The sequence below is a fragment of the Echiichthys vipera genome, assembly GCF_963691815.1.
Source record: "Echiichthys vipera genome assembly, chromosome: 12".
Taxonomy (NCBI): domain Eukaryota; kingdom Metazoa; phylum Chordata; class Actinopteri; order Perciformes; family Trachinidae; genus Echiichthys; species Echiichthys vipera.
The window spans coordinates 13,263,544-13,287,245 of record NC_139837.1 but is presented as its reverse complement, the minus strand read 5'-3'; the positions used below and the strand labels follow the sequence as shown (position 1 = coordinate 13,287,245).

The 23,702-nt window shown below is 41.1% G+C and overlaps 2 protein-coding genes across 3 annotated transcripts; one reads left to right on the top strand and one right to left on the bottom strand.

Annotated features, from left to right (window-relative positions):
- Window positions 1-1,411: 1,411 nt before the first annotated feature.
- On the top strand, window positions 1,412-14,853 carry LOC310954684 (oxidation resistance protein 1). 2 transcript variants are annotated; one of them, XM_083924300.1, is made up of 16 exons: window positions 1,412-1,496; window positions 2,274-2,487; window positions 4,815-5,011; window positions 5,206-5,285; window positions 5,965-6,111; window positions 6,894-7,067; window positions 8,156-8,287; window positions 8,374-8,558; window positions 8,720-9,111; window positions 9,214-9,364; window positions 10,486-10,678; window positions 10,975-11,091; window positions 12,956-13,108; window positions 13,205-13,300; window positions 13,588-13,661; window positions 13,789-14,853. In XM_083924300.1, the coding sequence occupies exons 2-16, from the start codon at window positions 2,387-2,389 to the stop codon at window positions 13,922-13,924; spliced, it is 2,328 nt and encodes a 775-aa protein (XP_083780426.1). In that variant the 5' UTR covers window positions 1,412-1,496; window positions 2,274-2,386; the 3' UTR covers window positions 13,925-14,853. The 2 variants fall into 2 exon arrangements, with proteins under 2 accessions (XP_083780426.1, XP_083780427.1); XM_083924301.1 differs by having other exon boundaries at window positions 6,897-7,067; window positions 13,789-14,852.
- Window positions 14,854-14,952: 99 nt separating this feature from the next.
- On the bottom strand, window positions 14,953-22,746 carry selenon (selenoprotein N). Its single transcript, XM_083924302.1, has 13 exons — window positions 22,620-22,746; window positions 22,305-22,524; window positions 21,447-21,564; window positions 21,213-21,343; window positions 20,721-20,933; window positions 20,510-20,634; window positions 19,716-19,853; window positions 19,533-19,614; window positions 18,423-18,611; window positions 18,228-18,333; window positions 17,050-17,162; window positions 16,843-16,944; window positions 14,953-16,382 (listed from the first exon to the last, which is right to left on the bottom strand). Exons 2-13 carry the CDS (start codon window positions 22,503-22,505, stop codon window positions 16,215-16,217), a joined length of 1,686 nt encoding a protein of 561 aa, XP_083780428.1. The 5' UTR covers window positions 22,506-22,524; window positions 22,620-22,746; the 3' UTR covers window positions 14,953-16,214.
- Window positions 22,747-23,702: the final 956 nt, after the last annotated feature.

The following is a 23,702-nucleotide window of genomic DNA, read 5'->3' as shown; positions in this document are numbered from 1 at the left end:
CCATTTCCTGTGTCTGCACAACAGCGTCCCCCTGAGGCGGAAGTGAGCAGTGCCGTATCCATATCCAGGATACAGGACGAGCACTTCTTAATTTTTTAACCTTGGGTTTAATTTGACCCCATTCCATGTTTAACATCTCTAAAAACATGGTTGACATCATTTTTTTCCTTTATATTCATGACTTTTCCTAATTTAATGAGAACAACTGGGAAAACCTAAAATTGACATGATTATATTTTTCATTTTCCTGTACACGACTTGTCGCATCTGTGTTCCTTTTTGTCAATTTGATAATTTTAATGATTTAATCATTATTATTATTATTTTCTATTTAACAACTCAAATATTTAGAAATGTTTGAAATTGTTAGTTTTTCCATCCTTCATAATGCAAACTGCTTTCATTCCAAATATTATAAATAACACAAAATAGTACTTACAAATAATTTACTTACTTTAAAACACAAAAACAAATATCCCTCAATCCAATTTTAGGTCAATCAATGTTTTTTTCTGTATATTTACAAAGTCATGTTAAAGGTATTATGGATGATTTAGAGGGTGTTTGGGGCGATGTGTTTAATTAGTCAGGTAGTTTAGGTGTTTATATAGTCAGTAGATAAACACTGAAATGAAGTTTGCCAATCCTGCAGCTGCTTATTTGTCCCAGCAGCTGAGTGACTGGAGACGGACAAAAATATAGGTCAATATAGGCCAAGCATTTACTCGATGGAGTGAGATAAAGGATTTCAACGGCATTATAACTCAAGCCCAAATGGCTACGTTTCTCCTTGATCAGTAAGCTAACTTTCATGTTTACTTAGCTGTAACTGCTAACGTAACGGCTTACGCTAACTGTCAGTCAAACTCCTCTGTAATACTTGTTTTTATGGTGCGATTTGCTGGAGGGGATGGGTTCAAACAGGCCCAAACAGACTCCGGTGTCCTGTAGGCTACTGGACCGGGTCTGACCAACCTGGTAACGCGAGTGCTTTTAATCATATTTTGTTGTTGCGGTTACAATCTTGAGACACTAGATGGCGCTGTTCTGCTCATTCTCCATATTCAACCTTTAAATGTTCATAGTGGTCTAATATAAAAATCTGATTCTTTAAAAAAATGTAAAATGAGGGTTGTTTGTTTGGCCAAATCATTTATGGATATAGTTTTTTGCTAAGGTGAATGATCAAATGCATTATGTCAGTTTCATCAGGATTGTTAAGAATTAGAAAGAAATCCATATTTGTTGGTATTTACAACAACATAATAATATTTTCATTTTCTTCGTGACACAAGATGCATCTCTACCATGTACTTCCGCCTTCGGTGCTGTCAGCCGGCTGCGAGGGGGAACTATCTTGACAACCAGCCCTTTAAGCACTGGGCGGAGCTTGAATATTGAACTTGTAATTGTTGTCTGCAGTGATATCATAACACTGCAATATGAGGACGCGCTCATATGACCGCCACCCGTCTCCATCCCTGGGCAAGACACAGGTCAGTAAAGACACTGCTCAGTTCGCCTGATGATAATGAAGTCTTCATCTCTGTTGAGCTGCTGATGTCACATTTTTTTCCTGCCATAGCAGCAGCAGCAGCAGTCTCGATCATTCTGTAATGTCGTCTAAATGCTTACTTCCTCCACGGTGATTAGCCCATTGCACCCGCAGCATTTACAGGAAGCAAATAGTGATCATTCTTTGAATCACATCATATGACCAAATGAGTAATGTCAGTAGCTCCTGAAGGGTGCAGCTCTAAACATGTTGTTGAGATGTCACCGGCAAATCACCTCCCAAACGGGCGTGAGCCTTGATGATCTGTGATGAGTCCTCGGAATTTAGCTTCTGCAGGATACAGCCAGATGCATTCAGATGTCGTGATATGAACATAGACTTAGGTCATGTCTAAATACAGCTGTGCACTGCTGACAGCTAAATGCAGTATCTGATCCATTTGAGAAGCATCATATTGATGTGTAATAACATTGTACTTAAGAGTATTATAAAATATTATTAAGCTATTGAAAAGTGCAAATAGTAGGCTACTTGTTCAGCAACCTTGGACCACAAGCTCAGACACATTACAGGCACACGCACACACAAATTATACTGATTGATTGACAGCCTGGCTCCATTACTCTGCTAAATGTCTAGCCAACTTCCTTATAGGGTCATGTGGCTGCAGGTAGATGTTTTACCATCCTTTCTCATTCCCTCTGCCTAGATGTCTGTAAAAACCAGCCCACATCTTATAACTTCCTGTTTTCTGTAGGTGTAACTGGGGCAAACAGAAGTTATGGGGAATAAAAGGAGGAGGAAGGATGCCAGCTGAGCCCCTCACCATTCTGCAACCGCTGCCAGTGTCAGACTAAAGAAAGACAGAAAATGGCTCAGTCCGTGAGGAGGCCGGAGACTCTGGGAGCCATGGACCACGAGCCGCAAAGGAACAAGACGCGGACCAGCTACTTTGGCAACGTCAAGAACAGGTCAGGTCTCTAAATACGTGGATTACTGGAGAGAAAACAAAAGGGGAAAGCTCTAAGCAGACATGTGACGAGTTTGGCTGGCATTTGCCTCCCAGACTTAAGCATGCTACAATTCAGTCTTTTATTTTTCTTATAAGAAGGGTAACATGTCCAGATTAAAGCTAAGCCTGTGTCATGTAAGACTTCTATACAAATATATATATTTTGAATTATTATTATTACAAAATACACATTTTCATGCACGGCTTTCATCCACCGTCACAGAAGGACTCAAAGAGCATCTTGTGGGTGAGAGCTGCAACAGGAACGAGCCATCACGCAGACAACTCCCACGCCCCCTATAAATAACTCTGATCAGTCTGTGAACACTGCTCTATACACTTATTTACACTTCAAATACTCCAAACAATTACTCCTGAATCCCTGTGAAAGGGGAAATCCAACCTGAAATAGAATTTATGTTTAAGCATGGACATTCACTCTTGAGCTTAAGGAGCGGTATATGTACAGAAATAATCTAAAGCCTTATGAATGAAGTCCAAATAAAAACCGTGAGATATGCTTGGGAGCTACAAAAGCCAGTAAGTTGACCTTTGAGCTTAGATTCTGTTGCTCGATTGACAATAGTGTTTCATCTGATATCAGACAACATCAGAAAGTGTGTTTAAATCAGTGGTAATATAAAACATGTCACTAAAATACGTGACACTTTCTCATGCCATTCCTCTTGCTATTTGTTTTTTTCTGCTTTTCTCTGTCCTGTGTGATATTTAACTGAATATTTTTTGGTTGGTTAGAGATAAAAAAGCAATTTGAAGAGGACACATTGGGTTTCCATGATATTGTGATGGCCGTCTTTCACTATTTTGTGACTATTTTATATCATAGACATATGGACATGGACATATTCAGCGGATCAATCACTAATATAATTTATACGTAGTTTCTGGGGCATTATACACCTCAGTATCCATTTGTGACTGTAGCAGACACTGGGGAGATAATGTAATCAATAAAGAAATCCAGTTGCTGCTTTATAGACTGTGAATAAAGGCGTAAATCTTACAGTGTGATACTGTCACACTATAATTCCTGTTAAATCATGCAGGTTAAGATTTTATGATATGCGGCTGTATGCGTGACATTAAATCAAATCCATGCAGATGGAAAGGTATAAGTAAAGTTTATATATTTCACCTGTGTAAAAAAAATCAAGATTGCAGTCACATGAGAGGATTTTGAAGATCAGCAGGTCAAGAGCTTTGCAGCGGCATTTTGGACCACTTGTAAATGATCCACAGATGTCTTGCCAACACGCAGGAATTAAACACTTCACATGCTTTTAAATAGACCGTGCCTGGTCAGATATGAAATTCACCATTCAATGAAATCCTTATAATAACAGAATCTAAATGTGTGCTTTATATATTGGTTGTTAACAAGTGCAACTACTTATTCAATAATCAATTATTAGTAATTTAATGAAGAAAAGTGCCAAATATTTCAATTTCTGTGTTAAGTGCAGACGGGCTGCTTTTCTCTGCTTTATACGTAACATAAAACAAGAAATGTAAAGACATGGACCTGGAATGGACTTATACTTATATAGCACTTTTTTTAGTCTTCAAGGCGATTTCACAATTCTTGTCACATTCACCCATTCACACAGACATTCACACTGATCGCAGTGGAAATCTACATACCATCTAATCTGATCTAACCATTCTCACCACATTTACACACCCATGTGCAGCACGGGGAGCAATTCGGGGGTTCAGTGTCTTGTGCAAGGCCCGGGGGAGCTGAGGATCGAACCGCCGACATCACTTCGGTGTCATGGCAACTGCAAAGAGCATTTTTATTATTTAATGACCTTTCTTGGGCTAAACCTTTAACTGATTTATCAAATATATATAATCAGCAGACTAATCTCTAATGAAAATATTAGTCAGTTACACCTGGTGTATGAAAAAGGAAGTTTATCATACCATCTACATTTGCATATCTACAGTGTTAAAAATATATATATTTTCAAAAGGGAGACTTTCATCACATATTTTTATTAAAACATGTCTTCAAGTTTCAATTATAATAAAGCGTTCAACCAAAAAAAATATCATACCTTTGCAACCCAAATGTAAATTTGGTTTCAATTTGGTTTTTTGGTTTGGGAATTTTTTTAACTTTAAACAACATTAGGAGCAGTTAGTTATGACATGCTTTCACTGTTTTGTTTATAATACATTCACACTATATGTGTGTGCAGACGCGTAGTCTACTTAAACATAGCGTGATTGTATCTGTTTTTACTGCTCTCTCTCTCTCAGGCTGGGTTCCAAGCTTCCTCCTGGCGTCTCTCAGCCTCCACAGTTCGCTAAGCAGCCCTGGGAGATTCAACCTCGGGCGCGATTGATCCAGGAGGCCTCAGCCAGCAGCCAGCGTCTGCACCAACCCCCTGTGGGCCGTCCTCTCCACCACACCCCCCACATCAGAAACCCCAAACTGCGGCAGTACTACCTGCAAGGTTCTCCTGCAGTGTTTGATATCTCCTGGGCAGGGAGCTTAGATTTACATGTTATAACTCCCATACTGAGTCTGTTGGCAATCCGACATCTTTGCATAAAGTTATTTTCATACTGAGAGGGATGGCAGGCATGACTGTAGTGTATTCATCCTCAGAATGTTTTATCATGTGGTGTGACCATTTTTTTCTCATAGGGACTTCATGGGACCTTAACAATACTGCAGTGAAGCAAGAGCATATGAGTGGACTGTCAGATGACAGCACAAGCAGCAAGGTGAGTCATGTGTTTTTGTTTTTGACTGCTACATGCATTGAGGAACACAGCTTGTGGGAAAAAGCAAGAGGAAAAAATGGGAAGTTGGAAAGGAGCAAACAGATAATGGATTCATTGCTGCATCTATAAATCATCTTATCAGGTATGCTAGAGAATTTTGCGGCTGGTAATTGGTTTCATAATTTATGGTCGTGAAAGAGAGTTGATTAAGAGCGTTCAAGGTTCAGAGGTGAGCGTCAGAACTGTCAGAGCCGTTCACCAACACCATGGGAAAACAGAGTGTGTTTCGGAGCTTCTGCCACAAATACAGCCGGAGGAATGTATATTCAGACGTTTATTCCAAGGTATTTGTCAGCTGAGTTTTTGGTTTTTGCTGCTGAGCTGTTAAATATGAAAGCAAGTGTTGATTTATTTCTGTTTGCCTGTGATAGACAGACAGTTTATGCTTAGAAAAATGCACACACAGCTCCCACCCACACGAATGCACACAGTTTTTCTGTGGTCACATAATCCGTCAGGCGCGGGTAATCTAATTTAGGTCAATGGATCCATCTGTCAGTGGATGACAGTGTCATGGTGCTGAAGCTTCACTCTCACAGTTTCAACCCGTCTTGAGATCTGGTGTGATTTTAAGTATGTAATCTAATGTACTGAACATGTGCTTACGTTGGTGTTTCAGGGTCTTCCTGGGGACACGGTGTTCAGCATCTCATCTCAGTTCAACGGTAACGCTACGTCCTCAGCAGAAGAGGGCAAAATGGCTCACCATCCCTTTATTTTCTCTTCAAATGTGTGCTCCTCGTCTTCTACCCTCATCCAGAGAGGGGTAAGTGTCAGCTGTGAGAACATGATGGTGCCTGACGTGTTTTAAGTGGGTGTATTATCACGGTTCCCGCAGATCCTTAAAAAAATCTTAAAAGGTATTATACTCATTAATCCAAAAATGTAATTGTTTTTTAAATGTCTTATATCAAACATTTAAAGGTCTTAAAAATGCTAACGAATGGGAAGTGGGATATTACATTTTTTTTACTGACGTTATTAGTCTCAAATCTCAAAATAATAAGTCACATTTCTTTTTTTTAAATATTTTATTATTTGCTGCCACGCAAGATGCATATTTTTTATTTTTGTTTATTGTGCAATTGGTCTTAAATATCATTCAAGGTGGCATTAAAAGGTCTATAAAAGTCTTGAATTGAACTTGTTTTAAGCTATAGGAACCCTGATTATGTGTCCAAAAGAGAGGTAGGATGTTTTCTGCCTGCTGTTGTTTACTGGATTTGCAAAACAAAACATTTCTTTTGTCTGTCTCATGACATCAGCTGCAGGAAGTGTGTCGCTCCATCTTTAACCTGTTTAACCCAAACTCACAATGATAATATCTAGTAGTCATTTTAATGCCATACATTGCTATATAGTAGCTGTAAAAATATGCCCCCAGCCCTTCATCTACAACCCTCATGTGTGACGTGGAGCCAAGATGTGACTATAAACAAAGAGAGGTGGAGAAATGCAGGCCTGTAAAAGAGGAAGTGGTCACTCCTGTCACAGGGTTGTATCTATTTCAATGTCATAGCTATTCTTATAATGGCTTCCATCCTGAAGCAGCTTGTTGTACCGAAGGGGAAAAGCACTTCCAGTGGTCAAGGATCGTCTCGACCAGGACAGGACTCTGATCCTACACTGAAGCAGGAGGCAGAGGCTGATCCAGAGTGTTTGGAAACAGTCGCTGCTCAACCTCAGCCCCCCTCACCAGAGGCAGAATATGATAAGCTACTGGTAAGAAAGCAACAACTTCCTTTAATGCATCTGCCATTTTGAAAGCACTCATATTAAATTATTTTACAGAAGTGAAGAGCACATAAAAATACATTTTAAATGTGTATGAGTTGTTAGCCCCCTCTAAACTCCTCAGATGGTTTAATTTACAGAAGAGAGGTCAAATGAATCCTTGACTTCACAACAGAATTAAAGATAAAAATCCCCAAAAAACAAATTTGTGTTGCAGAATGTTGATTTTTCTTTTTCTCTACCCTTAGTTAATTATCTGACGATGCCTCGTTTCATGTTGTGACTCTTTGGAGAGACTCAACCCCTATGTTGAGAACCAGTCTTAAAACAAGTCCCACCTTGACCAGCTACAACAATAAAATGCTGCTTACACATCCGAAGCATCAGTATAAAGTTAATAATGTCATATATAATAATATATTTGTCACAGGGGACATTTTACTGCATACAGTAAGAGAATCTGTGATACTTGTCTGTGGTTGAGAGTTAAATGCCATTTTGACCTCTCGATGCAACAGGTCAAAGTATATTTTCAGAGAGTGTTCACCAAACAGCTTTGTTAAGACCTTGTGCATGTAAACATAGTGTGTTCCTGGAAGGTAATGAAAAAGAAACCTGAATGAAAGGTTATATGACAGAGACAATTGACACTGCATTTCAGATAAAGGAATCTCTATGTTAAGATTAAATAAGTAACATAATATTACATCATCATTGCAGTAATTTAGTAGGTAGTTAGGAATCAATAAAACATTGATACTGTTGAAGTTAAACAGATTATTGTCTGAAGTAAAAATGAGTCAAGGTGACCCCAGTTAACTTACTAAAAATGCTTGTTGGGTCCAACTAACAGCCCAAAACCCAAATACATTGGCTTTACTTTTACTATAATAAAAAAGAAGAAGAAAAAAGAAGAAAGTATTTGCCAAGCTGGAACCAATAAATATTCTGAAATTTGCTTAAAAATGTACGGTTGAATCAATTATGAAATGTGTAGCCTACTAATCATTTCGGCTCTCAATTCATCACAAGGCATGTATTGTTGTTAACGCTGACACAATATGTGATGCTGTCAGGATGTGGAGGCGGTGCCAATGCCTGATGGACAGCTCTGCTTATTGGCTCTGCCGCCAGAGTGCTGTCTGGGGGAGGGACCAGAGGCCATGCGGTACCTCAAACTGTTCTGCCGCCACATCACTGACCGCAAGGTGGGTGAGAACAGCCTTTTTCGCCTAGTTTCTTCAACCCCGGTGGATATCCGTAGGCTAACATCAGCACTTTGCGTCCCTGTTAGGGTGTGGTTTCAGGCATCCTGTTGGTGACGTCTAAAAAGATCTTCTTTGACCCGTGTAAGACACATGCTCTGGTGAAGGAGCACGGCTGTGAGGAATACCTCCTGTCGTGCTCTGTTGACAATCTGGCGTCTGTGTCCTTCTTCTCTGACATCTCACATGTTCACTTCAACACGTCCCAGCAGAGGTCAGCAATGATTCACTGTTTCTGAACTACACACACACACACACACACACACACACACACACACACACACACACACACACACACACACACACACACACACACACACACAGAGTCAGATTACATGAAAAGTAAATCTTTTCTCTTTTTTCATTTCTTATTAGGAGAAAAGGAAAGAACATTTTCCAGAAGTTGAAAACTGCCAAAAGCCGAGCAGGCGGCCTCCCAAACCCAAAGGGTGAATCGGTGCCGGGTCTGGTGTCTGGGGCTCCATCAGATTTGTCCAGTCTTGCTCTGAGCTTAACCAAAGAGGTTTCTGGGGAGGAGGAGGATGAGGAGGAGGCAGAGAGCAGAGACATGGCGGAGGCCGAGGTGGAGCTTGAAAGTAGCCCTCTGGAGGTGCTGTCAGAGGAGTCTGCAGGCGGCCTGGGAGTTGCTGTCCTGAGCAGTGCTGCCACCTTCTGCTGTGGAGGTCAAGAGGCGGCGAGCAGAGCGAAGACGCAGCTGCTGCACACTGATGAAACAGGGATGGGCTCTGTAAAAAGTCAGAATGCAGGTATGGATGCGAATTATGATCTGATGTGAAAGATGGATAATTGTTGGATTGTTTTTCATTTTTCTTCCCACGAGTTAACCCAAGTTCTCCGTTTGCTCTCAGTGACTCGGAGGTCATCAGCAGGGGGTCTGATGTTTGTGCGGCTGCGGGTTCAGCCGTCTGCAGGAAAAAGAAAGGGCGCAGGAGGCGTTCAGGTGGGGTCAGCCAAAACGTTACCCAGAAGGGATGCTTGGCTTGCCCTTTCACAAGAGAGGTACAGTAACTAATCTACCAGAGATTTAAGGGTTCTCCATAGATTTAGGAACGCTGTAGCAGGACTCACAAGAGTGCGGAGAGCTGAGGCTACTCAACGTCAGACTGTTGAGGAGGCGACCTGCTGATGCTTTTGTGGCAGAATATTTCCCACAGCAGCAACTTTGAACATTGGTCATTTTTTATAAAAAGTTTTATCAGTTTCTCATCTGAATCTTAAATGATTGTAAATAATTTGTTGTTATATATTTGTATTTGTATATGAAGATTTCCCCCATGTTTGCAACCATGACTGAGAGACCTCTCGTATCGTAAAACACTTTATCAGACTCTCCACACTCCTTAAATACCAACGAAATTCACACCTCACAAATCCAATTGGTAATTTAGGTTTTCAGAGGGAAATATTGTACTGTGAACTTCTGTACATTTAACTCACAGCTACGTTTAATAGATACCTTTTAATAGATACCTTTTAGAATAAGTTCTCATCTACAAAACATGTTATAAATTTACAATAAAAATATGAATTTTTATGAATGAAACTACCTGACAATATGAAGCAGTTGATCTCTAACTCGACCAGCTACAACATTGAATGACTGCTTACATGTTGATGTGTCATTTATAATAATATGACACTGACAGTGTCCATTCAGTACTTTTCATACAGTACTTTTAGTAAATTTTGAATCCAATACTTTTTAATTTACCTTTTTTTAATAAAATGGAGTCTTTTTGTAGTTTGTTATTGCTACTTTTACCTAAGTAAAAGCTGTCGAGTACAACACATCATGAAAAACTCTACCTCAGTTAAAGGACAATTATTAATTTGAAAATATATTCATGAAGGTACATTAAAAGCATGATTTCCACACTGTGTTTTTTATTTTTGCACAATTGAAATATACAAAATGGCAAAGACAACAAATAATATGCAGTGCAGGGAGGGTCGGAATACCCAGTGAGCTTATCTGAAACCTCCACCTCAATAATGTTAAAATGTTTGAAAAAAAGCAAATTCAAACGCTCCTCCAGCTAATGTCTCTTCCAGCCGTGTTGACGCAGCTGCTGGTGTTGTTTGCCTTTTCCACATATCTGAGGAACTGCTTTGCCTTGCAGCTCGGACGAGCTGTATGCCTACCTTACACAGTGTCGACCAGACTTGTGTGTACTTGAGGGAGGGGAGGACGAGGGGGAGGCGGACCGCGACGAAGAGGAATTTGTACTCATCGACGACAAAGAGGAAGAAGAGGGGGAGGAGGAGGACGAGGAGGTGTTCCAGAGACACCGCAGCTCAGGGGACGACTGGGAGGTGAGTCTTTTATAATGGTCATTGTGCTCTGGCAAAACATGTCAAATGTCACACCAATAAAGCCTGTTGAACTGGAAATCGAGTGGGCTCATTTCAGTCTCACAGGAGAGATTTTTGTTACTTGGACATTTGTGCAAATGAACATGGAAATGAACAGGAGTGTTAGTTTTGTGAACGCACTCGCTTCAAGGTCAGCGTTACTACGGACTGAAATGTTGAAATGAGTCACCGTGGCTCTGGATGTTCTAGAACAAACTGGTTTTCTTTGTTTTTGATTTATCAGTGTTGTGTTGCAGATGGTGTTGATGGAAGAGAATTTGGATAAGCCAACCCTGGTCATCAACAGTGACCCCGACGGACTCAATCACATCGTAGAGAAGAGCCGCATCTTAGAAGCTTCACATGTCAGAGAGGTGGGTGACACACGCACACGCACACGCACACGCACACGCACACACACACACATACACACACACACACACACACACACACACACACACACACACACACACACACACACACACACACACACATACACAAACACACGCATTGTAAAGTTACAGACAAACTCCATACAAAAATGCACCCGCTCTTTGTAAATCCATCACTAAGTTTGTGTCTTAGTAACTGTTAGCTCATTTCAAAATGGTGTTGTTGTTTTTTAAATCACCATCAAAACATATGGAATACATATATGAACATTTGTGATATTTCTCTTATTTTCTTAAATATTAATATCAAATAAAATAAAACAGTCAATTTCAATTGGACTGATGTAATTATTATTATATAATTTATACATTTTAAATGTAGATATGACTTTTGTTTTCTTTATGTATGCATTCATGGGGAATATATGTATTTCAGAAATAGTTTTAGTTATGCAGTTAAGAGATAGAAGTAAGGTAAGGCATCGTTGTGTTGTTTTATGAAGTCCCCAGTTTCTTTAACATTCTAGGCATATTTAAATGGCATAATATATGTGATGATTAATTTATGGTTTAAAATAAGCTTATTTTTGACACTGTTTTGTCAGAAACCACGAGTGAGGCCTGCGAGTGTCAATCAGATATGTCAACCTTTTTTTATGTTTCTTACTTTTTTCCTGTATGTGATGTTCTATATAAATAAAGTTAACTTTGCATGACTTTAACACACTTATACACACTTCAGTCTGTACATATAATTAGCAAACTACTGAAGTTCTGTCAATTGGTTCAGTTTAGTTTTCCATTGGTAAAAACTTGTGCTAAAGCTGCACTGAGTTGAATTAAAGTGTAATTCCGGCGCAAAATCATCCCATGGTCTTTTGCTGCACTTATATACATCAAATAAGCCATTGAGACCGTTTTTTCATGTAACAACTATTAATGGAGAAATCCGGGAGAGTTGCTAACAGCCAGATGTGGCTAACACAATTAGCTCAGGGCAGTACGGTGAAGGCATTTTTAAGCACTAAGGGCGCACTCACACTGTCCATCCGTACCGTGCCCAAGCACGTTTCACGGCTAAAGTCTAGTTCGTTTGACCAGTGTGAGTGCAACCGTACCGCGCCTAGGAGCGTTACGCTTATCGGTCACGGCCCGTTTTGGAGAGGTGGGCTTTTGTAAAGCACATTTGCACATGTACGAGCACGAGCGTGCGCACATGTACGAGCACAAGCATGAGGCCTACGGCTGTTCTGACATCATTTTATGTGCACCTGTTCGGACATAGAAAAGAAGAAGGACGGACCATGTGCAGACATTTAAAACAATGGCGGCGAAATGTTCACGTTGGTGTGATGCGGAGGTGGAGTGTTTACTGCAGACTTGGTCGGATGAAAATATTCAAAAACAGTCGGACAAGACACACAAAAACTCCAAGGTCTATGGAAAGATTTGTAAACAAAGCGACAGGCGCACATAAAATGATGTCAGAGCCGCCGTAGGCCTTGTGTTCGTACACTTGCGCGCACTCGTGCTCGTACATGTGCAAACGTGCTTTACAAAAGCCCAACTCTCCCAAACAGTCCGTGGCCGGCAAGCGTGCCTCAGCTAGGCACTCACACTGGTCAAACGAACTAGACTTTACCCGTGAAACCTGTTTGGGCACGGTACGGATGGACAGTGGGTTCACTAACTACATTGTTGGTGCATTGGAATTACACTTTAAGAAGAGTATGTTGATTGCTGCAAAGATTTAGATGTCAGCATCTGACCCTGTTCATATTTATGCTCCTTCTTTCCTCATCTTTGATAATTAAAGATTTTCTCCTCTCCTTTAATCTTCTTTCAGCTCTGTAAGGAGCTTCCCCCGAGGACAGTTGGCTACAGCTGGCAGCTGGCTTACAGTACGTCCCATCACGGCGCCAGCCTAAAGTCCCTCTACAGAAAACTCAGTGCCACAGACTCCCCTGTACTCATTGTCATCAAGGATGCACTGGATGAGGTAAAACACATTGTCGTTTACCTCTAGTATCAAATATAGATGATGTAATGTCTTTTTTTTTTACCATGTTTTGTTGCTGTTACTTGCCTTCATCAGGTATTTGGGGCCTTCCTCTCTCACCCTCTGAAGCTCAGCGAGACGTTCTACGGCACAGGAGAAACTTTCCTCTTCATGTTGCACCCTCGCTTCAAGGTGAGCCGCCTGACAACTGTCCCAGCAGAGTGTTATAGTTCAGCCAATTTTTAAAATATCCGCTAAATACTACAAATTCAGCATTTTCTTATTTATTACAAAGCAGGTCAAGGTGCTATATAAACTCAACAAGCGCTAAAACGCATTGTTTCAGACATTATTAGAAAAAGAGCGTGTTTTTTGAACATTAAAGCATGTAAACATTGTTCTCGTAGAGACACAAAATATAAGCATGAACCTTAAAATTAGCATATGGGACCTTTAAAACGATTGGCTTTTTTCTGCAGTGCTTCAGATGGACTGGAGAGAACTCTTTCTTTATTAAAGGAGACTTGGACTCCTTTGCTATCGGTGGAGGCAGGTAAGGCGTTTTTACCACATTGTGTCTGTCTTTGTGTCCGTCTGGAATTAATTCAGCATATGTGAAAAAAGAGAGGGGCAATTTAGGGGTAATTTCTTTTCCCTGCTCTTTTGTCTCATTTCTGCAGCGGTCACTTTGGTCTGTGGGTGGATGAGAATCTGTACTTGGGCCGCAGCAGCCCCTGCTACACTTTCAACAACTGCTGCCTCGCAGAAACCGATGACTTTCGAATCATGGAGCTGGAGGTGTGGACATTCACCTGAAGAGGCCGCTGAGTTCCTCGACTCGACTCGCCTCGCTCCCACTAATCAGCTTTATTGAGCATTTATGACTGAGCAAAAAACAATTACAGCCATTTGTTCATTTCATGGTAAAAAAAAATCTACCACAAACTACTGGATTTATCCGTGTGATTAAGTGCTATGGATTTTAGTGAACTGAAATGAACTGAACAAGGCAGCTCGATGTCCTGGAGTGGGGGTTTAATGACGGACTGTTTCGTGGTTGACTCATTCCTGTGGGTTTGGCAGCCAAAACTGTGAACTGAGTAAAGCTGAACTGGATTCTTTTCAGTCCTCGTTTTCGAATGGAGTGGGTTACAAGTCTCAGAGACTGCACTTTCTTCTTAATGTGAATCGGTAACTTCATAATATCTCATCATTTTATCATGTGAACATGATGGTACACCTGTCTTTAAAGGTAATGCATGTCCCTGCTTTCATCTAGTCGTGTTCAGTTAATGCTGGGAGTTTGAAACACACATTAGTCTTCTTATGAATAGATTTCTCTCTTGTAAATCAAACTACACGCACACAGCCTTGCCAATACGAGCTCCTTTTATCTATTTCTGATCATGTTTATGGGTTTTTATCAGTCAGTGTCGTTGACAGCATAAATTAATACTGGAAATAATCATGTTTAAAAGCTTCTCCATTGAAGAATATCTGTATTTGCAATCGATCCTAGAGTTTCATTCATGGCTATTCTGAACTCTTTTTTGTTTCACGTGCTAACTCATACACCACTGTGGTTTGAACTGTAAATACAGACAGAAAAAGCTTTAAATTAATGCTATTTTGTCCCCATTCAGCTATGCCGTAACATGCTCTTACTCTGAGATACTCTGAACTACTTTGCTCACATTGTACGCTATTGTAGATTAGATAATAAAAATCAGCACAAGGTGAACATTTAGAATATTAAAACATTTGTCTGATTGATTGTTAAATGGTGCCGTGTGTAAGGAACAAAAAGCACACAATTCAGTTTGTACAAAAAAAAACATGTTTTTATTATTTCAGCTTTGTGGAAAAATGGCATGGCTGAGTTACGGCACAACAGTGTTTCCCCGCCAAAGGCTCCAGTCGGTCAGATGTTTCACATGGAGTGGACCTTGTATGACCTTGAAAGTGCAACGCTTTCAAAAAGTCAAACTTAATTTTACTCTCGTTATTGTTCACTGTTACAAATTAAATCTAGTTTTCTTGATCCCTGCGTTCGCCTGTTTCACAGGAAAATCAGAAACTAGAACCTGAAGAGTAAACATTGTTGCAGGACTGGAAAAGGAAAATTAAAAATAAATTTCATTTTTGTGTAGAAAATATCTAATGGTAAGTCCAGATTGTCATATTTTCTCTTGTCTAGCTAAAGTACATTGTTTCGACCAGGTTTTGACTGGAGCCTACGGTACACTGTATTATGTGCCTCTCCGTCCAACAATCAAACATATGACCATTTGGTTCCATTGAGTTACATAAACATGAACGTCGACCGCTGTTCTAGCTGCCAGACAGTTCCTTTACATATTTAAAAAAAACAACGTTCTTTGGTGTGGTCACGTCTACCCTCAAAAAACGAAAATCTGCAAAGGATTAAACATTTGGTTCCAAACTCAAAACTACAAGTGAATTAATAATTGTATGTGCCACAGCCCCGGTTGAAATTTTCCTGCTGCATTTTTCCCCTGAGTCAGAGAGGGGTGTTCCCTCCAGCAGCCTCAGCAAATAACATCAGGCGTCGCCCGGCCTGGAGCAGGCTTTCAGGCAACGTCTTCACAAACTGCTGAAACACGACTAAAGGCAACAGCTGCCAATCCCTGTCTCTGGGTCCGGTCAACAGCAGGAAAACACACTGAGTCTTTAAATATTGAACATCAGGATATAAAAGAAGAAATAGGAAATTTCTGTGTTTTATGATGGGCCTCTGTCTATGTTTTATATACACTTTAATCAGCGGTTACAGGCCGATAGAGCCGATCTGCTTTGTGTCTCATTAAAATATATGTTGACAGTAACAGTAACATTAGGTTTGAGAAACACTAGTTCCCTGTGCTGTTTGTCACAATACAAATACTCTATATAAAAAAATTTGATCAGGAGAGACGCCGAAATAAATAGTAACAAAAAGGACAGAAGGCAAAAAAGTTTTTCAGCAGCCAACACTGACGAGTCTCTACATAATCGTTGGAGGCTTTTCTTTATCTTGGATCGGTTCCCAGAGGAATGATGCTCATTTCCTCCTGTTTAGTCTCTCGGGCTTTATCACACACACAAATTACTGTGCCAGGTACTCCTTGGCTTTCTCCAACCCCTCCTTGAGGAAGCTGATGTAAGTGGATGTGGAGGGGTCCTCAAACCCACCAGAGAAGCTGAAAGTTGTTCCTTCCTCCTCTGGTTTCATGGCCGTCTGGTCCAGGAAGAAGTTGGCATTGATGTGGTGCACCTAAAGCCATACACAGGAGATAGAAAAGGGCATGTGTAAAAAGCTACTGTAAGGCTTCAGCCTACACCGTTTTTGCTCCTGTTTTGTTTATTGTATATCTTTTGTGTTTTAATGCAAGGAAGGCATTCACATAATGTTTATTTGTTGTTTATTACCAGTGTCCCAAATCCTATAAATTACAACTGACCGAAATAAACTAAACTAAACTAGACGAAAGCCTTTAGTCTTGACTTTACTTCCATACCAATGTTGATAGGGAAATGTGACAACAGTAAAGGTTTTCCCTCTTTTAACTGAATTGTGAACGTCAACAAATATCACGTCATGAAAGTACATAAAATACCTTCAAGTAAGCAAATTAAGTGACTGAAAACTGATAGTGCTTCTACACGTGATTTGATTATAACGGGGTCCTGAATGTTTCATAAATTACAGGCTGATAAAAGAGTAAAATATTTACAATAGTTCCATTGGGCAGTGCCACCATCATCTCAACAGGGAAGTTGTAATTCTCTAGATGTAATCGGGCCTTTTCGCTCAACACAGGATTCTGCTCATCGGCCTGTTAAAGAGAAGAACATTACAACATGTAAATGGAGTATAAAACTGTTTTTTTAAGTCGTTTAATCTGCATTTCTTGGGGTGGGGCACTGCGTTGACTGCTCACCTGCAGGTTCTCCAGCTCTCTGACCAGAGACCAGCTGCTGATGAAGCTCTGGTTGAGCAGGGCCAGAACGGGCGAACTTTCCAGGACTGTCTCCCGGAGAGTTCGCCCCGAACCTACACAGGTGTGGAGGGGAGACAGAGGTGTGAGAGAAGTTTAAGATAAACATTTTAGCTAAAACGCTAAACTAATGTAACAGTAGCACAAGAGGAGAAGAGTCATAAAGTGAAATCGCTTTGGGGAAAAGTCAGTACAGTGACTTCAGCAATGTGCACTAAACATCAATATTTACCTAAATATGAGGTAACATTAGCCAACACAGGCTACCGGTCACACCTGACCAAAAAAGGCTGCAACTGCAAAGCCCCTGAGTTCACTGAACCAAACATGTGTTTTGTTCCTTATGAATTCAACTTTTCATTTGTAAGAGGAAGAACTTGTTAATTCTTCTTCTAAAAGTTAGAAAGTATCAATGTTCCAATACAAAGCTACCGGTAGTTGTCATGATGTTATCACGGCAGCCCTCGTCTCCCCTCTTGTTGTTTGTTTTCCCTGTCTGTCATCCTGCATGTTTCTTCCCTGTCTGTGTTTGTCTGTGAGCTGGTGGGCATGGTGATCTCCTAAAGGCATCACCAGGTGAAACCATCATCCTCCTGCAGTATAAGAAGACCGGCCTGAGACTCACTCGTCGCCAGATCGTTCCGTTAGCAAGCTGTTTTTCGGTCTGGATTTGTTTGTTACCCAGGAGGACAACATCGCCATGTGTTGGGGCGCCTCACTTGGATTTGTCAACATCACCATCACTGCACTGTGTTTTTGTCATTTATCTCCAATCACTCAATATGACTCTGTGCTTGTGTCGTACTGTATGTTTGGGTCCCATGTTCCCTGAGTTTCGTTCATAACCCTAGTGGCCTGTTCCGTGACTTCTAAAGTCTTTTTTTTTTACACAAATATGACATTCCAGAATTTAAAATGAAATAATAAATAAAATAATTTATATATAATTCAGATTTTGAAAAACAAAAACAACATGTCTGGAAAACTGCATCTCTCATAAAACCCTGTTGTGTGTCACTGTTTGGATTGAGCACATATTTAACCTTTAATTTAAATATTTTCTCAGATCTCAATAACAGTGTTAAATGCTAGGAAATCAGCTTCGTGTTAAGTGATCTCACCTCAGCAGGACTGGTCGTCCAAAGCTCCCCAAAGCAGAATAGAATGCACCAGTTTTTTCTCTGCTTCAGCTCGCTCGAAGGCTTCCGAAAAAGGCAGGTAGGACACCTGGAAAGGAGTAAGAGATAATGCAACAGATGTGAAACCACTGAATCTAAGGAAATGGTGTGTTGAATAAATGCTTCATGGATTGCTACCTTCTTGAAGGGGTAGAGCGTGACCTCCAGGCGTCGTGCAGCTTCTTGCTGACTGATCTCTGAGGTCCAGCTGATGTCTTCAAAGACAAACTGGATTGGCTCGCCGCCGCCATCTCGTCTGTCGATGATGTTGCCCTCCTCATCCAGGATGATGGAGGGAGTGGACGGACCCGATGACACCAGCTCTAACTGTCAACACATTTTATTCAAGGACATTTTTGTTTCTTAGGTTTCCGGGGGAATTAGTAAATTAATCATCACTGAAATGGGAAGTACACACAGAAAAACAGAAAATGGATCAGTTAGGCATGACAATACTTGATGCTTGAAAAAAACTCAAGTATATAGATGATTCATTTGAGTTAAAAGGGATGGGACTACTCTGTGCCAGATGTTTTGAGCATGTCAGACAGTGACTGGCTTTTGGGAGCCTATTTTTGAATCCCTATCTCACATATGTGCTAGTAGGACTGGACCGACCATATCACTGCTATTTTTGGCGTGGTAAAACCAGAGAACAACCTAACTGCTCTCCAGGGGAAGGCCATTGCATTTGCGTCTCTCCTGGCACGTCTTACCATCCTTATGAAGTGGAAATCAAATAAGCCCCCTTCATTCATACATTGGATCAGAGATATGATGTCAGATACTCAGAGTCAGAAGTTTTATGCAACATGGTCCCCTTTTCTATGACATGTCGAAACTCTGGCTCTTACCTTAACAGGCCTATTATATGGATGAACAAAATATTTGTATTTACTATAGGAAATGCCATTTTTACCAATGTACCTTATTAGAAAATAAAGTTTATTTAAAAGAAAAATAGGGGATGGGACCAAAGCCTAATGCTCCCTTAACAACCGGAAAGAAAAGAATGAAATTAAATGAATAGTAGTTGCACTCAAACATTAGGACACAGCATGATGGGAACAGTATGTCAAAACGGTGACAGGTCACATTTAAAAGACAGATATCTTGAAACAAGACACCAAATTGAAGAGAGTAATGTACTTGTGTGTGTAATTGTACTGAATGAGAGGGATATCACATAAACAAAGCAATAGAGACACTAGTCCTTTCTGAAGTGTCAAGACATCACTGCAGCTGTACCTGTGGCAGGTATCCGATGTCTACCTCCATGTTGCTGCTCTCACTGGCCCCGTACAGCCACTCCATGTCCACATTAAGAGACCTGACACACATACACACACAAAAGGATATATCAAACGAGAACTATGACACACTGAGTGGAGACTGTGTGCACAGAGGTGACAGTGTGCTTTAAGAACTGACCTGTCATTGGGGACGTAGAGGTGAAAGTGGCGGACGTGAGATGCATCTTTAGAGAGAACAATGTTGCCGGTGAACTTCCCCGGGGTGAACCAGAAGGGAAAATCTGGAACATCGTTGAGCTGAAATTCTGCATGAATCCTGCAGAAGTGAACAGAACGAGGAGTTGTACAGCCGGATGTGTTTGAAAAATACACTCAGGAAAACTTTGGTGTAGCCTTTTAAAAGTTGTGTTTATATGATCTATTTGACATTTCTTCTTTTCCAAAGCAAACCATCAGTTTTCTTCTACTCTTTGCTGATGTTACATCACTGTCACATGGAAATACAGTGATGGTATTTGAGGCTGCTGCTAAAAAAAAGCACTAAAAGATGTTAGAACAAAATGTCTTAAAGTCAAACCTGAGTGCCAAAATTAATCAAATATGAAGCGCAGCATGGTTTGGACAGTTTCTTGCGTTAAAACAAGTTGCTCTCCAGCAGCAGCCTCTGAAATCTCACGTTTGTGATTCCACTCTAACAACCAATAGTTTTCAAAACAGGTCATAAAGTACTTGAAACTGCATTACAACGCAATAATAAGGCGACATTAACTCAAAGTAAAGTGCACTTCAGGCTCTGCACGGTGATTTTAAACTGAAACCAATGGCTGCCTGCCAGGGAGGACATTAACACTGATAGTATGTTCTGGATATTAGACAGCACTAACGTAAAGTATACATAAGGTTATAGTTAATGGGCTAAAAGACAGAAGAAGCACCACTATGGTCTTTTATGCCTCCTGATTTGCTCCTTACCTGAACACGATGTCATAATAAAAGTCATTGCTGGCACGAATGCAGGCGACTGCGCCCTGAGGAGCGAATCGTGATTTGATGAAGGGCCGCGGATGGAACATACTCAACAAGGAGTGGATGAGAACCTGCAGCAGGATAAGAACAGCCATCGGTAAACAGTCTGATTATCACAAGCCTTTGAACAATAAACACTGATGAGCCTTTAGGATACCTCTTTGCCCTTGGGTGAGGGAGGGTGGTAACGATTGTTGGGCAGGTACCCAGTGAAGATGTTGAGCTCGCTAGGAATCACCCACCACGTGTCTCCCACTTCCACCTTGTTCTTTGGGGGCAAGAAGACCCTGAACTGGCCGGCGGAGAAGGAAGAAGAAGGCACTGCTGGGCTCTTCCAGGAGCGCAGCCCACTTAGAGAGCTGTGAGACACCTGCAAGAGCGGGAAGCACAAAACCAGATTAAATAAATACATTATTAGTGTGTTGTGTCTCTTAAAGCATGTTACAATTGAAGTTTCTGAATAATAATTTTTAATTGTAATAATCTCAAGTATCTTGCTGTGATGATTAATTACTACAAACAAGTTTGTTCAACTATTCAGAAATCTGTGACTGTATCTAAAACCCTTGGTGCGGGCTCTTCTGTGTTTACTATCCAGTCGTCGAAAAGTAAGAGAGCAATAAACCTCCCACAGTTTGTTTTGTCTTACCCCAAGGAAACCATCCTTGCTTTTCGTCATGGAGTCGAGCAGCAGAGGCTGCATTTTGGCCTCCAACGTCAAAGTCTCTCCATTGGGGTCATGAGACACTTCCTCCTCAAAGTCCACCGGGGGTGTAATTCCTGTGAAGAAGCCGTGGGGAACACAGTCATGTGTGGGGGTTATACGTGACCGGTGAGACTGAGGGTTTTTTCGTTAGCGAGACAGGAATAAACAGGACAGTACCTGTGAGTTTCTCAGCAATGGGTTTAAACTCCTCGGGACTGAGATAAAGGTCATGGTCGGTGTCTAAGGAGGAGAAGAGAAAAAGCCCCTCGGCACCCAGGGTTCGAACACTCTCTTCCTAGTGGGAGAGGCGCAGTGCATTAGGAGCCTTGTTGTCATGTCACATGCTTCAGGGATTTTCAATGCAGCATCAAAACTAGGACAGTGAGCAGTTCCCTCACCAAAAACACTAACATTTGGAAACATGCCAGAAATAAACTGCGCAATTTTAAGTAAAGGAGCATTATTTTTAATAAAATATATTCATGTTGCTACAGTCTTTTGTCCCTGGTGGTAGATCATTCAACCTCAGCAGTCCAGTTTGGATAAAGATCAACCCAGAGGCCACAGATTCCTGGCATGTGTTTCTCAGACTGATGCGTGTCTACTAGCGCCTGTACAATGGAGGGAGAGAGAGGGGGGAGGAAGTACAAGAGCAACTTGGAGACCCTCTGTAGACAAATAACAGAGGATTTACACAAGAGGTTGAGTTCTACCAGCTGTGACACAGATGCACCACCCTAAATAAAACCCCATGGGTTGGAAAAACTGCTGATGTGGTGTTGTCTGACAAATAATTACTCTGTCTGGACACTCCTTCTTTTATGGAGAATAGTATTGATATATAAAAACGTGCCTACAGTGATCTTACAGTAATGCACCAGAAGGTCAATGCACAATGTGTATCAATACTGACACGCATCTGACAGTAAACTGGCTCATTCATTTCTGTATTTCCTCAAGTTGTGTTCAAGATAAAATGACTAAAATCGCTGCTAAATTATGAGAGTGCAACGTTATTACAGACGCAGATCTCACATGACGTTTGATGAGCAGGGAATCTTGGTAATACTTGACCCCGAAGGCGACAAGAGGGACAGTGCCGACGATGAGCAGGGTCCAGATCCCCCTGGAGATCCACGATCCAGATCGCGGGCTCTGGTGCCCGTGATTCTGCTGCTGCTGCGGGGTTTTGCACTCCTCATCCTCGGGGATTGTTTTATCCACGTCCGCAGCCATCCTCGATCTCCAACCACAGCTATTTAGACGAGGACATAATGGTCAGATAACGTCCAAAGGAAGAAAAAAAAGAACTACCAACTGGAATGGTTCAGGGTTAAACTTTCTCCGTACGGTGTTTAGTGTCTAGCGGCAGTTCTGTTGTCCTGTAGCCGGGGACCGCGCGTCTTTTCCGGCCGCGCTAGCAACAGCTGTGAAACGTTAGCTGGCAGCACAGTTCTTATTTCCCACATCTCACCCAGAGCCATATGGATGTGGTTAAAGGTGCGTCAAGTGAGGAAGGCATAGCGAGGATGAAACCGGATGTTGGGCGTTTGTAGACTCAAAATAAAAGCACCATAGGCACGGTTTGAATCCCTAAATCCTATGGTCAATTAAAGGTTGAATATGTAGAATCTTTATTAAAAGCACTGCTTTTCCACAACCAAATATATTTAGTCTGAATGAATATTTAAAGATTTTTTGATGGGTTTGACAATGACTTTCTGTCACGTATTGCTTACTTTATATCAGCCAATAGCGCCCGGCTTTGAAGGTTGCCAGGGTTGCCTGTTGTTTGGTGCAGCTACTGTAGACTGGCACGGGGTGAAATGGAGTTTGCCAATCCTGCAGCTGCTTATTTGTCCCAGCAGCTGAGTCACCTGAGACAGGCAAAACCCAGAATCAATATAGGCCAAGCATTCACTCCACGGACTGAGATAAAAAAGTTCAACGTGATTCACACGCACGCCCAAATGGCTACGTTTCGTCTTCATCGGTGAGCTAACTTTCATGTTTACTTAGCTGTAACAATTAACGCTAACTGTCAGTCCAACTCCTCATTTTTATGATGCGATTTGCTGGAGGGAATGGGTTCAAACAGGCTCAAACAGACTCCGGTCTCCTGTAGGCTACTGGACCGGGTCTGACCAACCTGGCAACGTAAGTGCTTTTAATTATATTTTGTTGTTGAGACTACAATCTTTCTTCTTCTCTGGGAAATAAAAGGCTAAAAACTTTTGATTTGCTCAGGAAATACTTTATGGCCACCGGAGATTGAAGCAACATTTACCTGTTTGTTTTTTTTAACGACTTTTCAAATGTACATTCACTTGTCAACTTCATTCAAGTCGTCAAAATCCTGGCACATGAAACAACAGGATTCACAGTACATGAGTGCAATAATACAAAACACAACACAATCATGTACACACACAA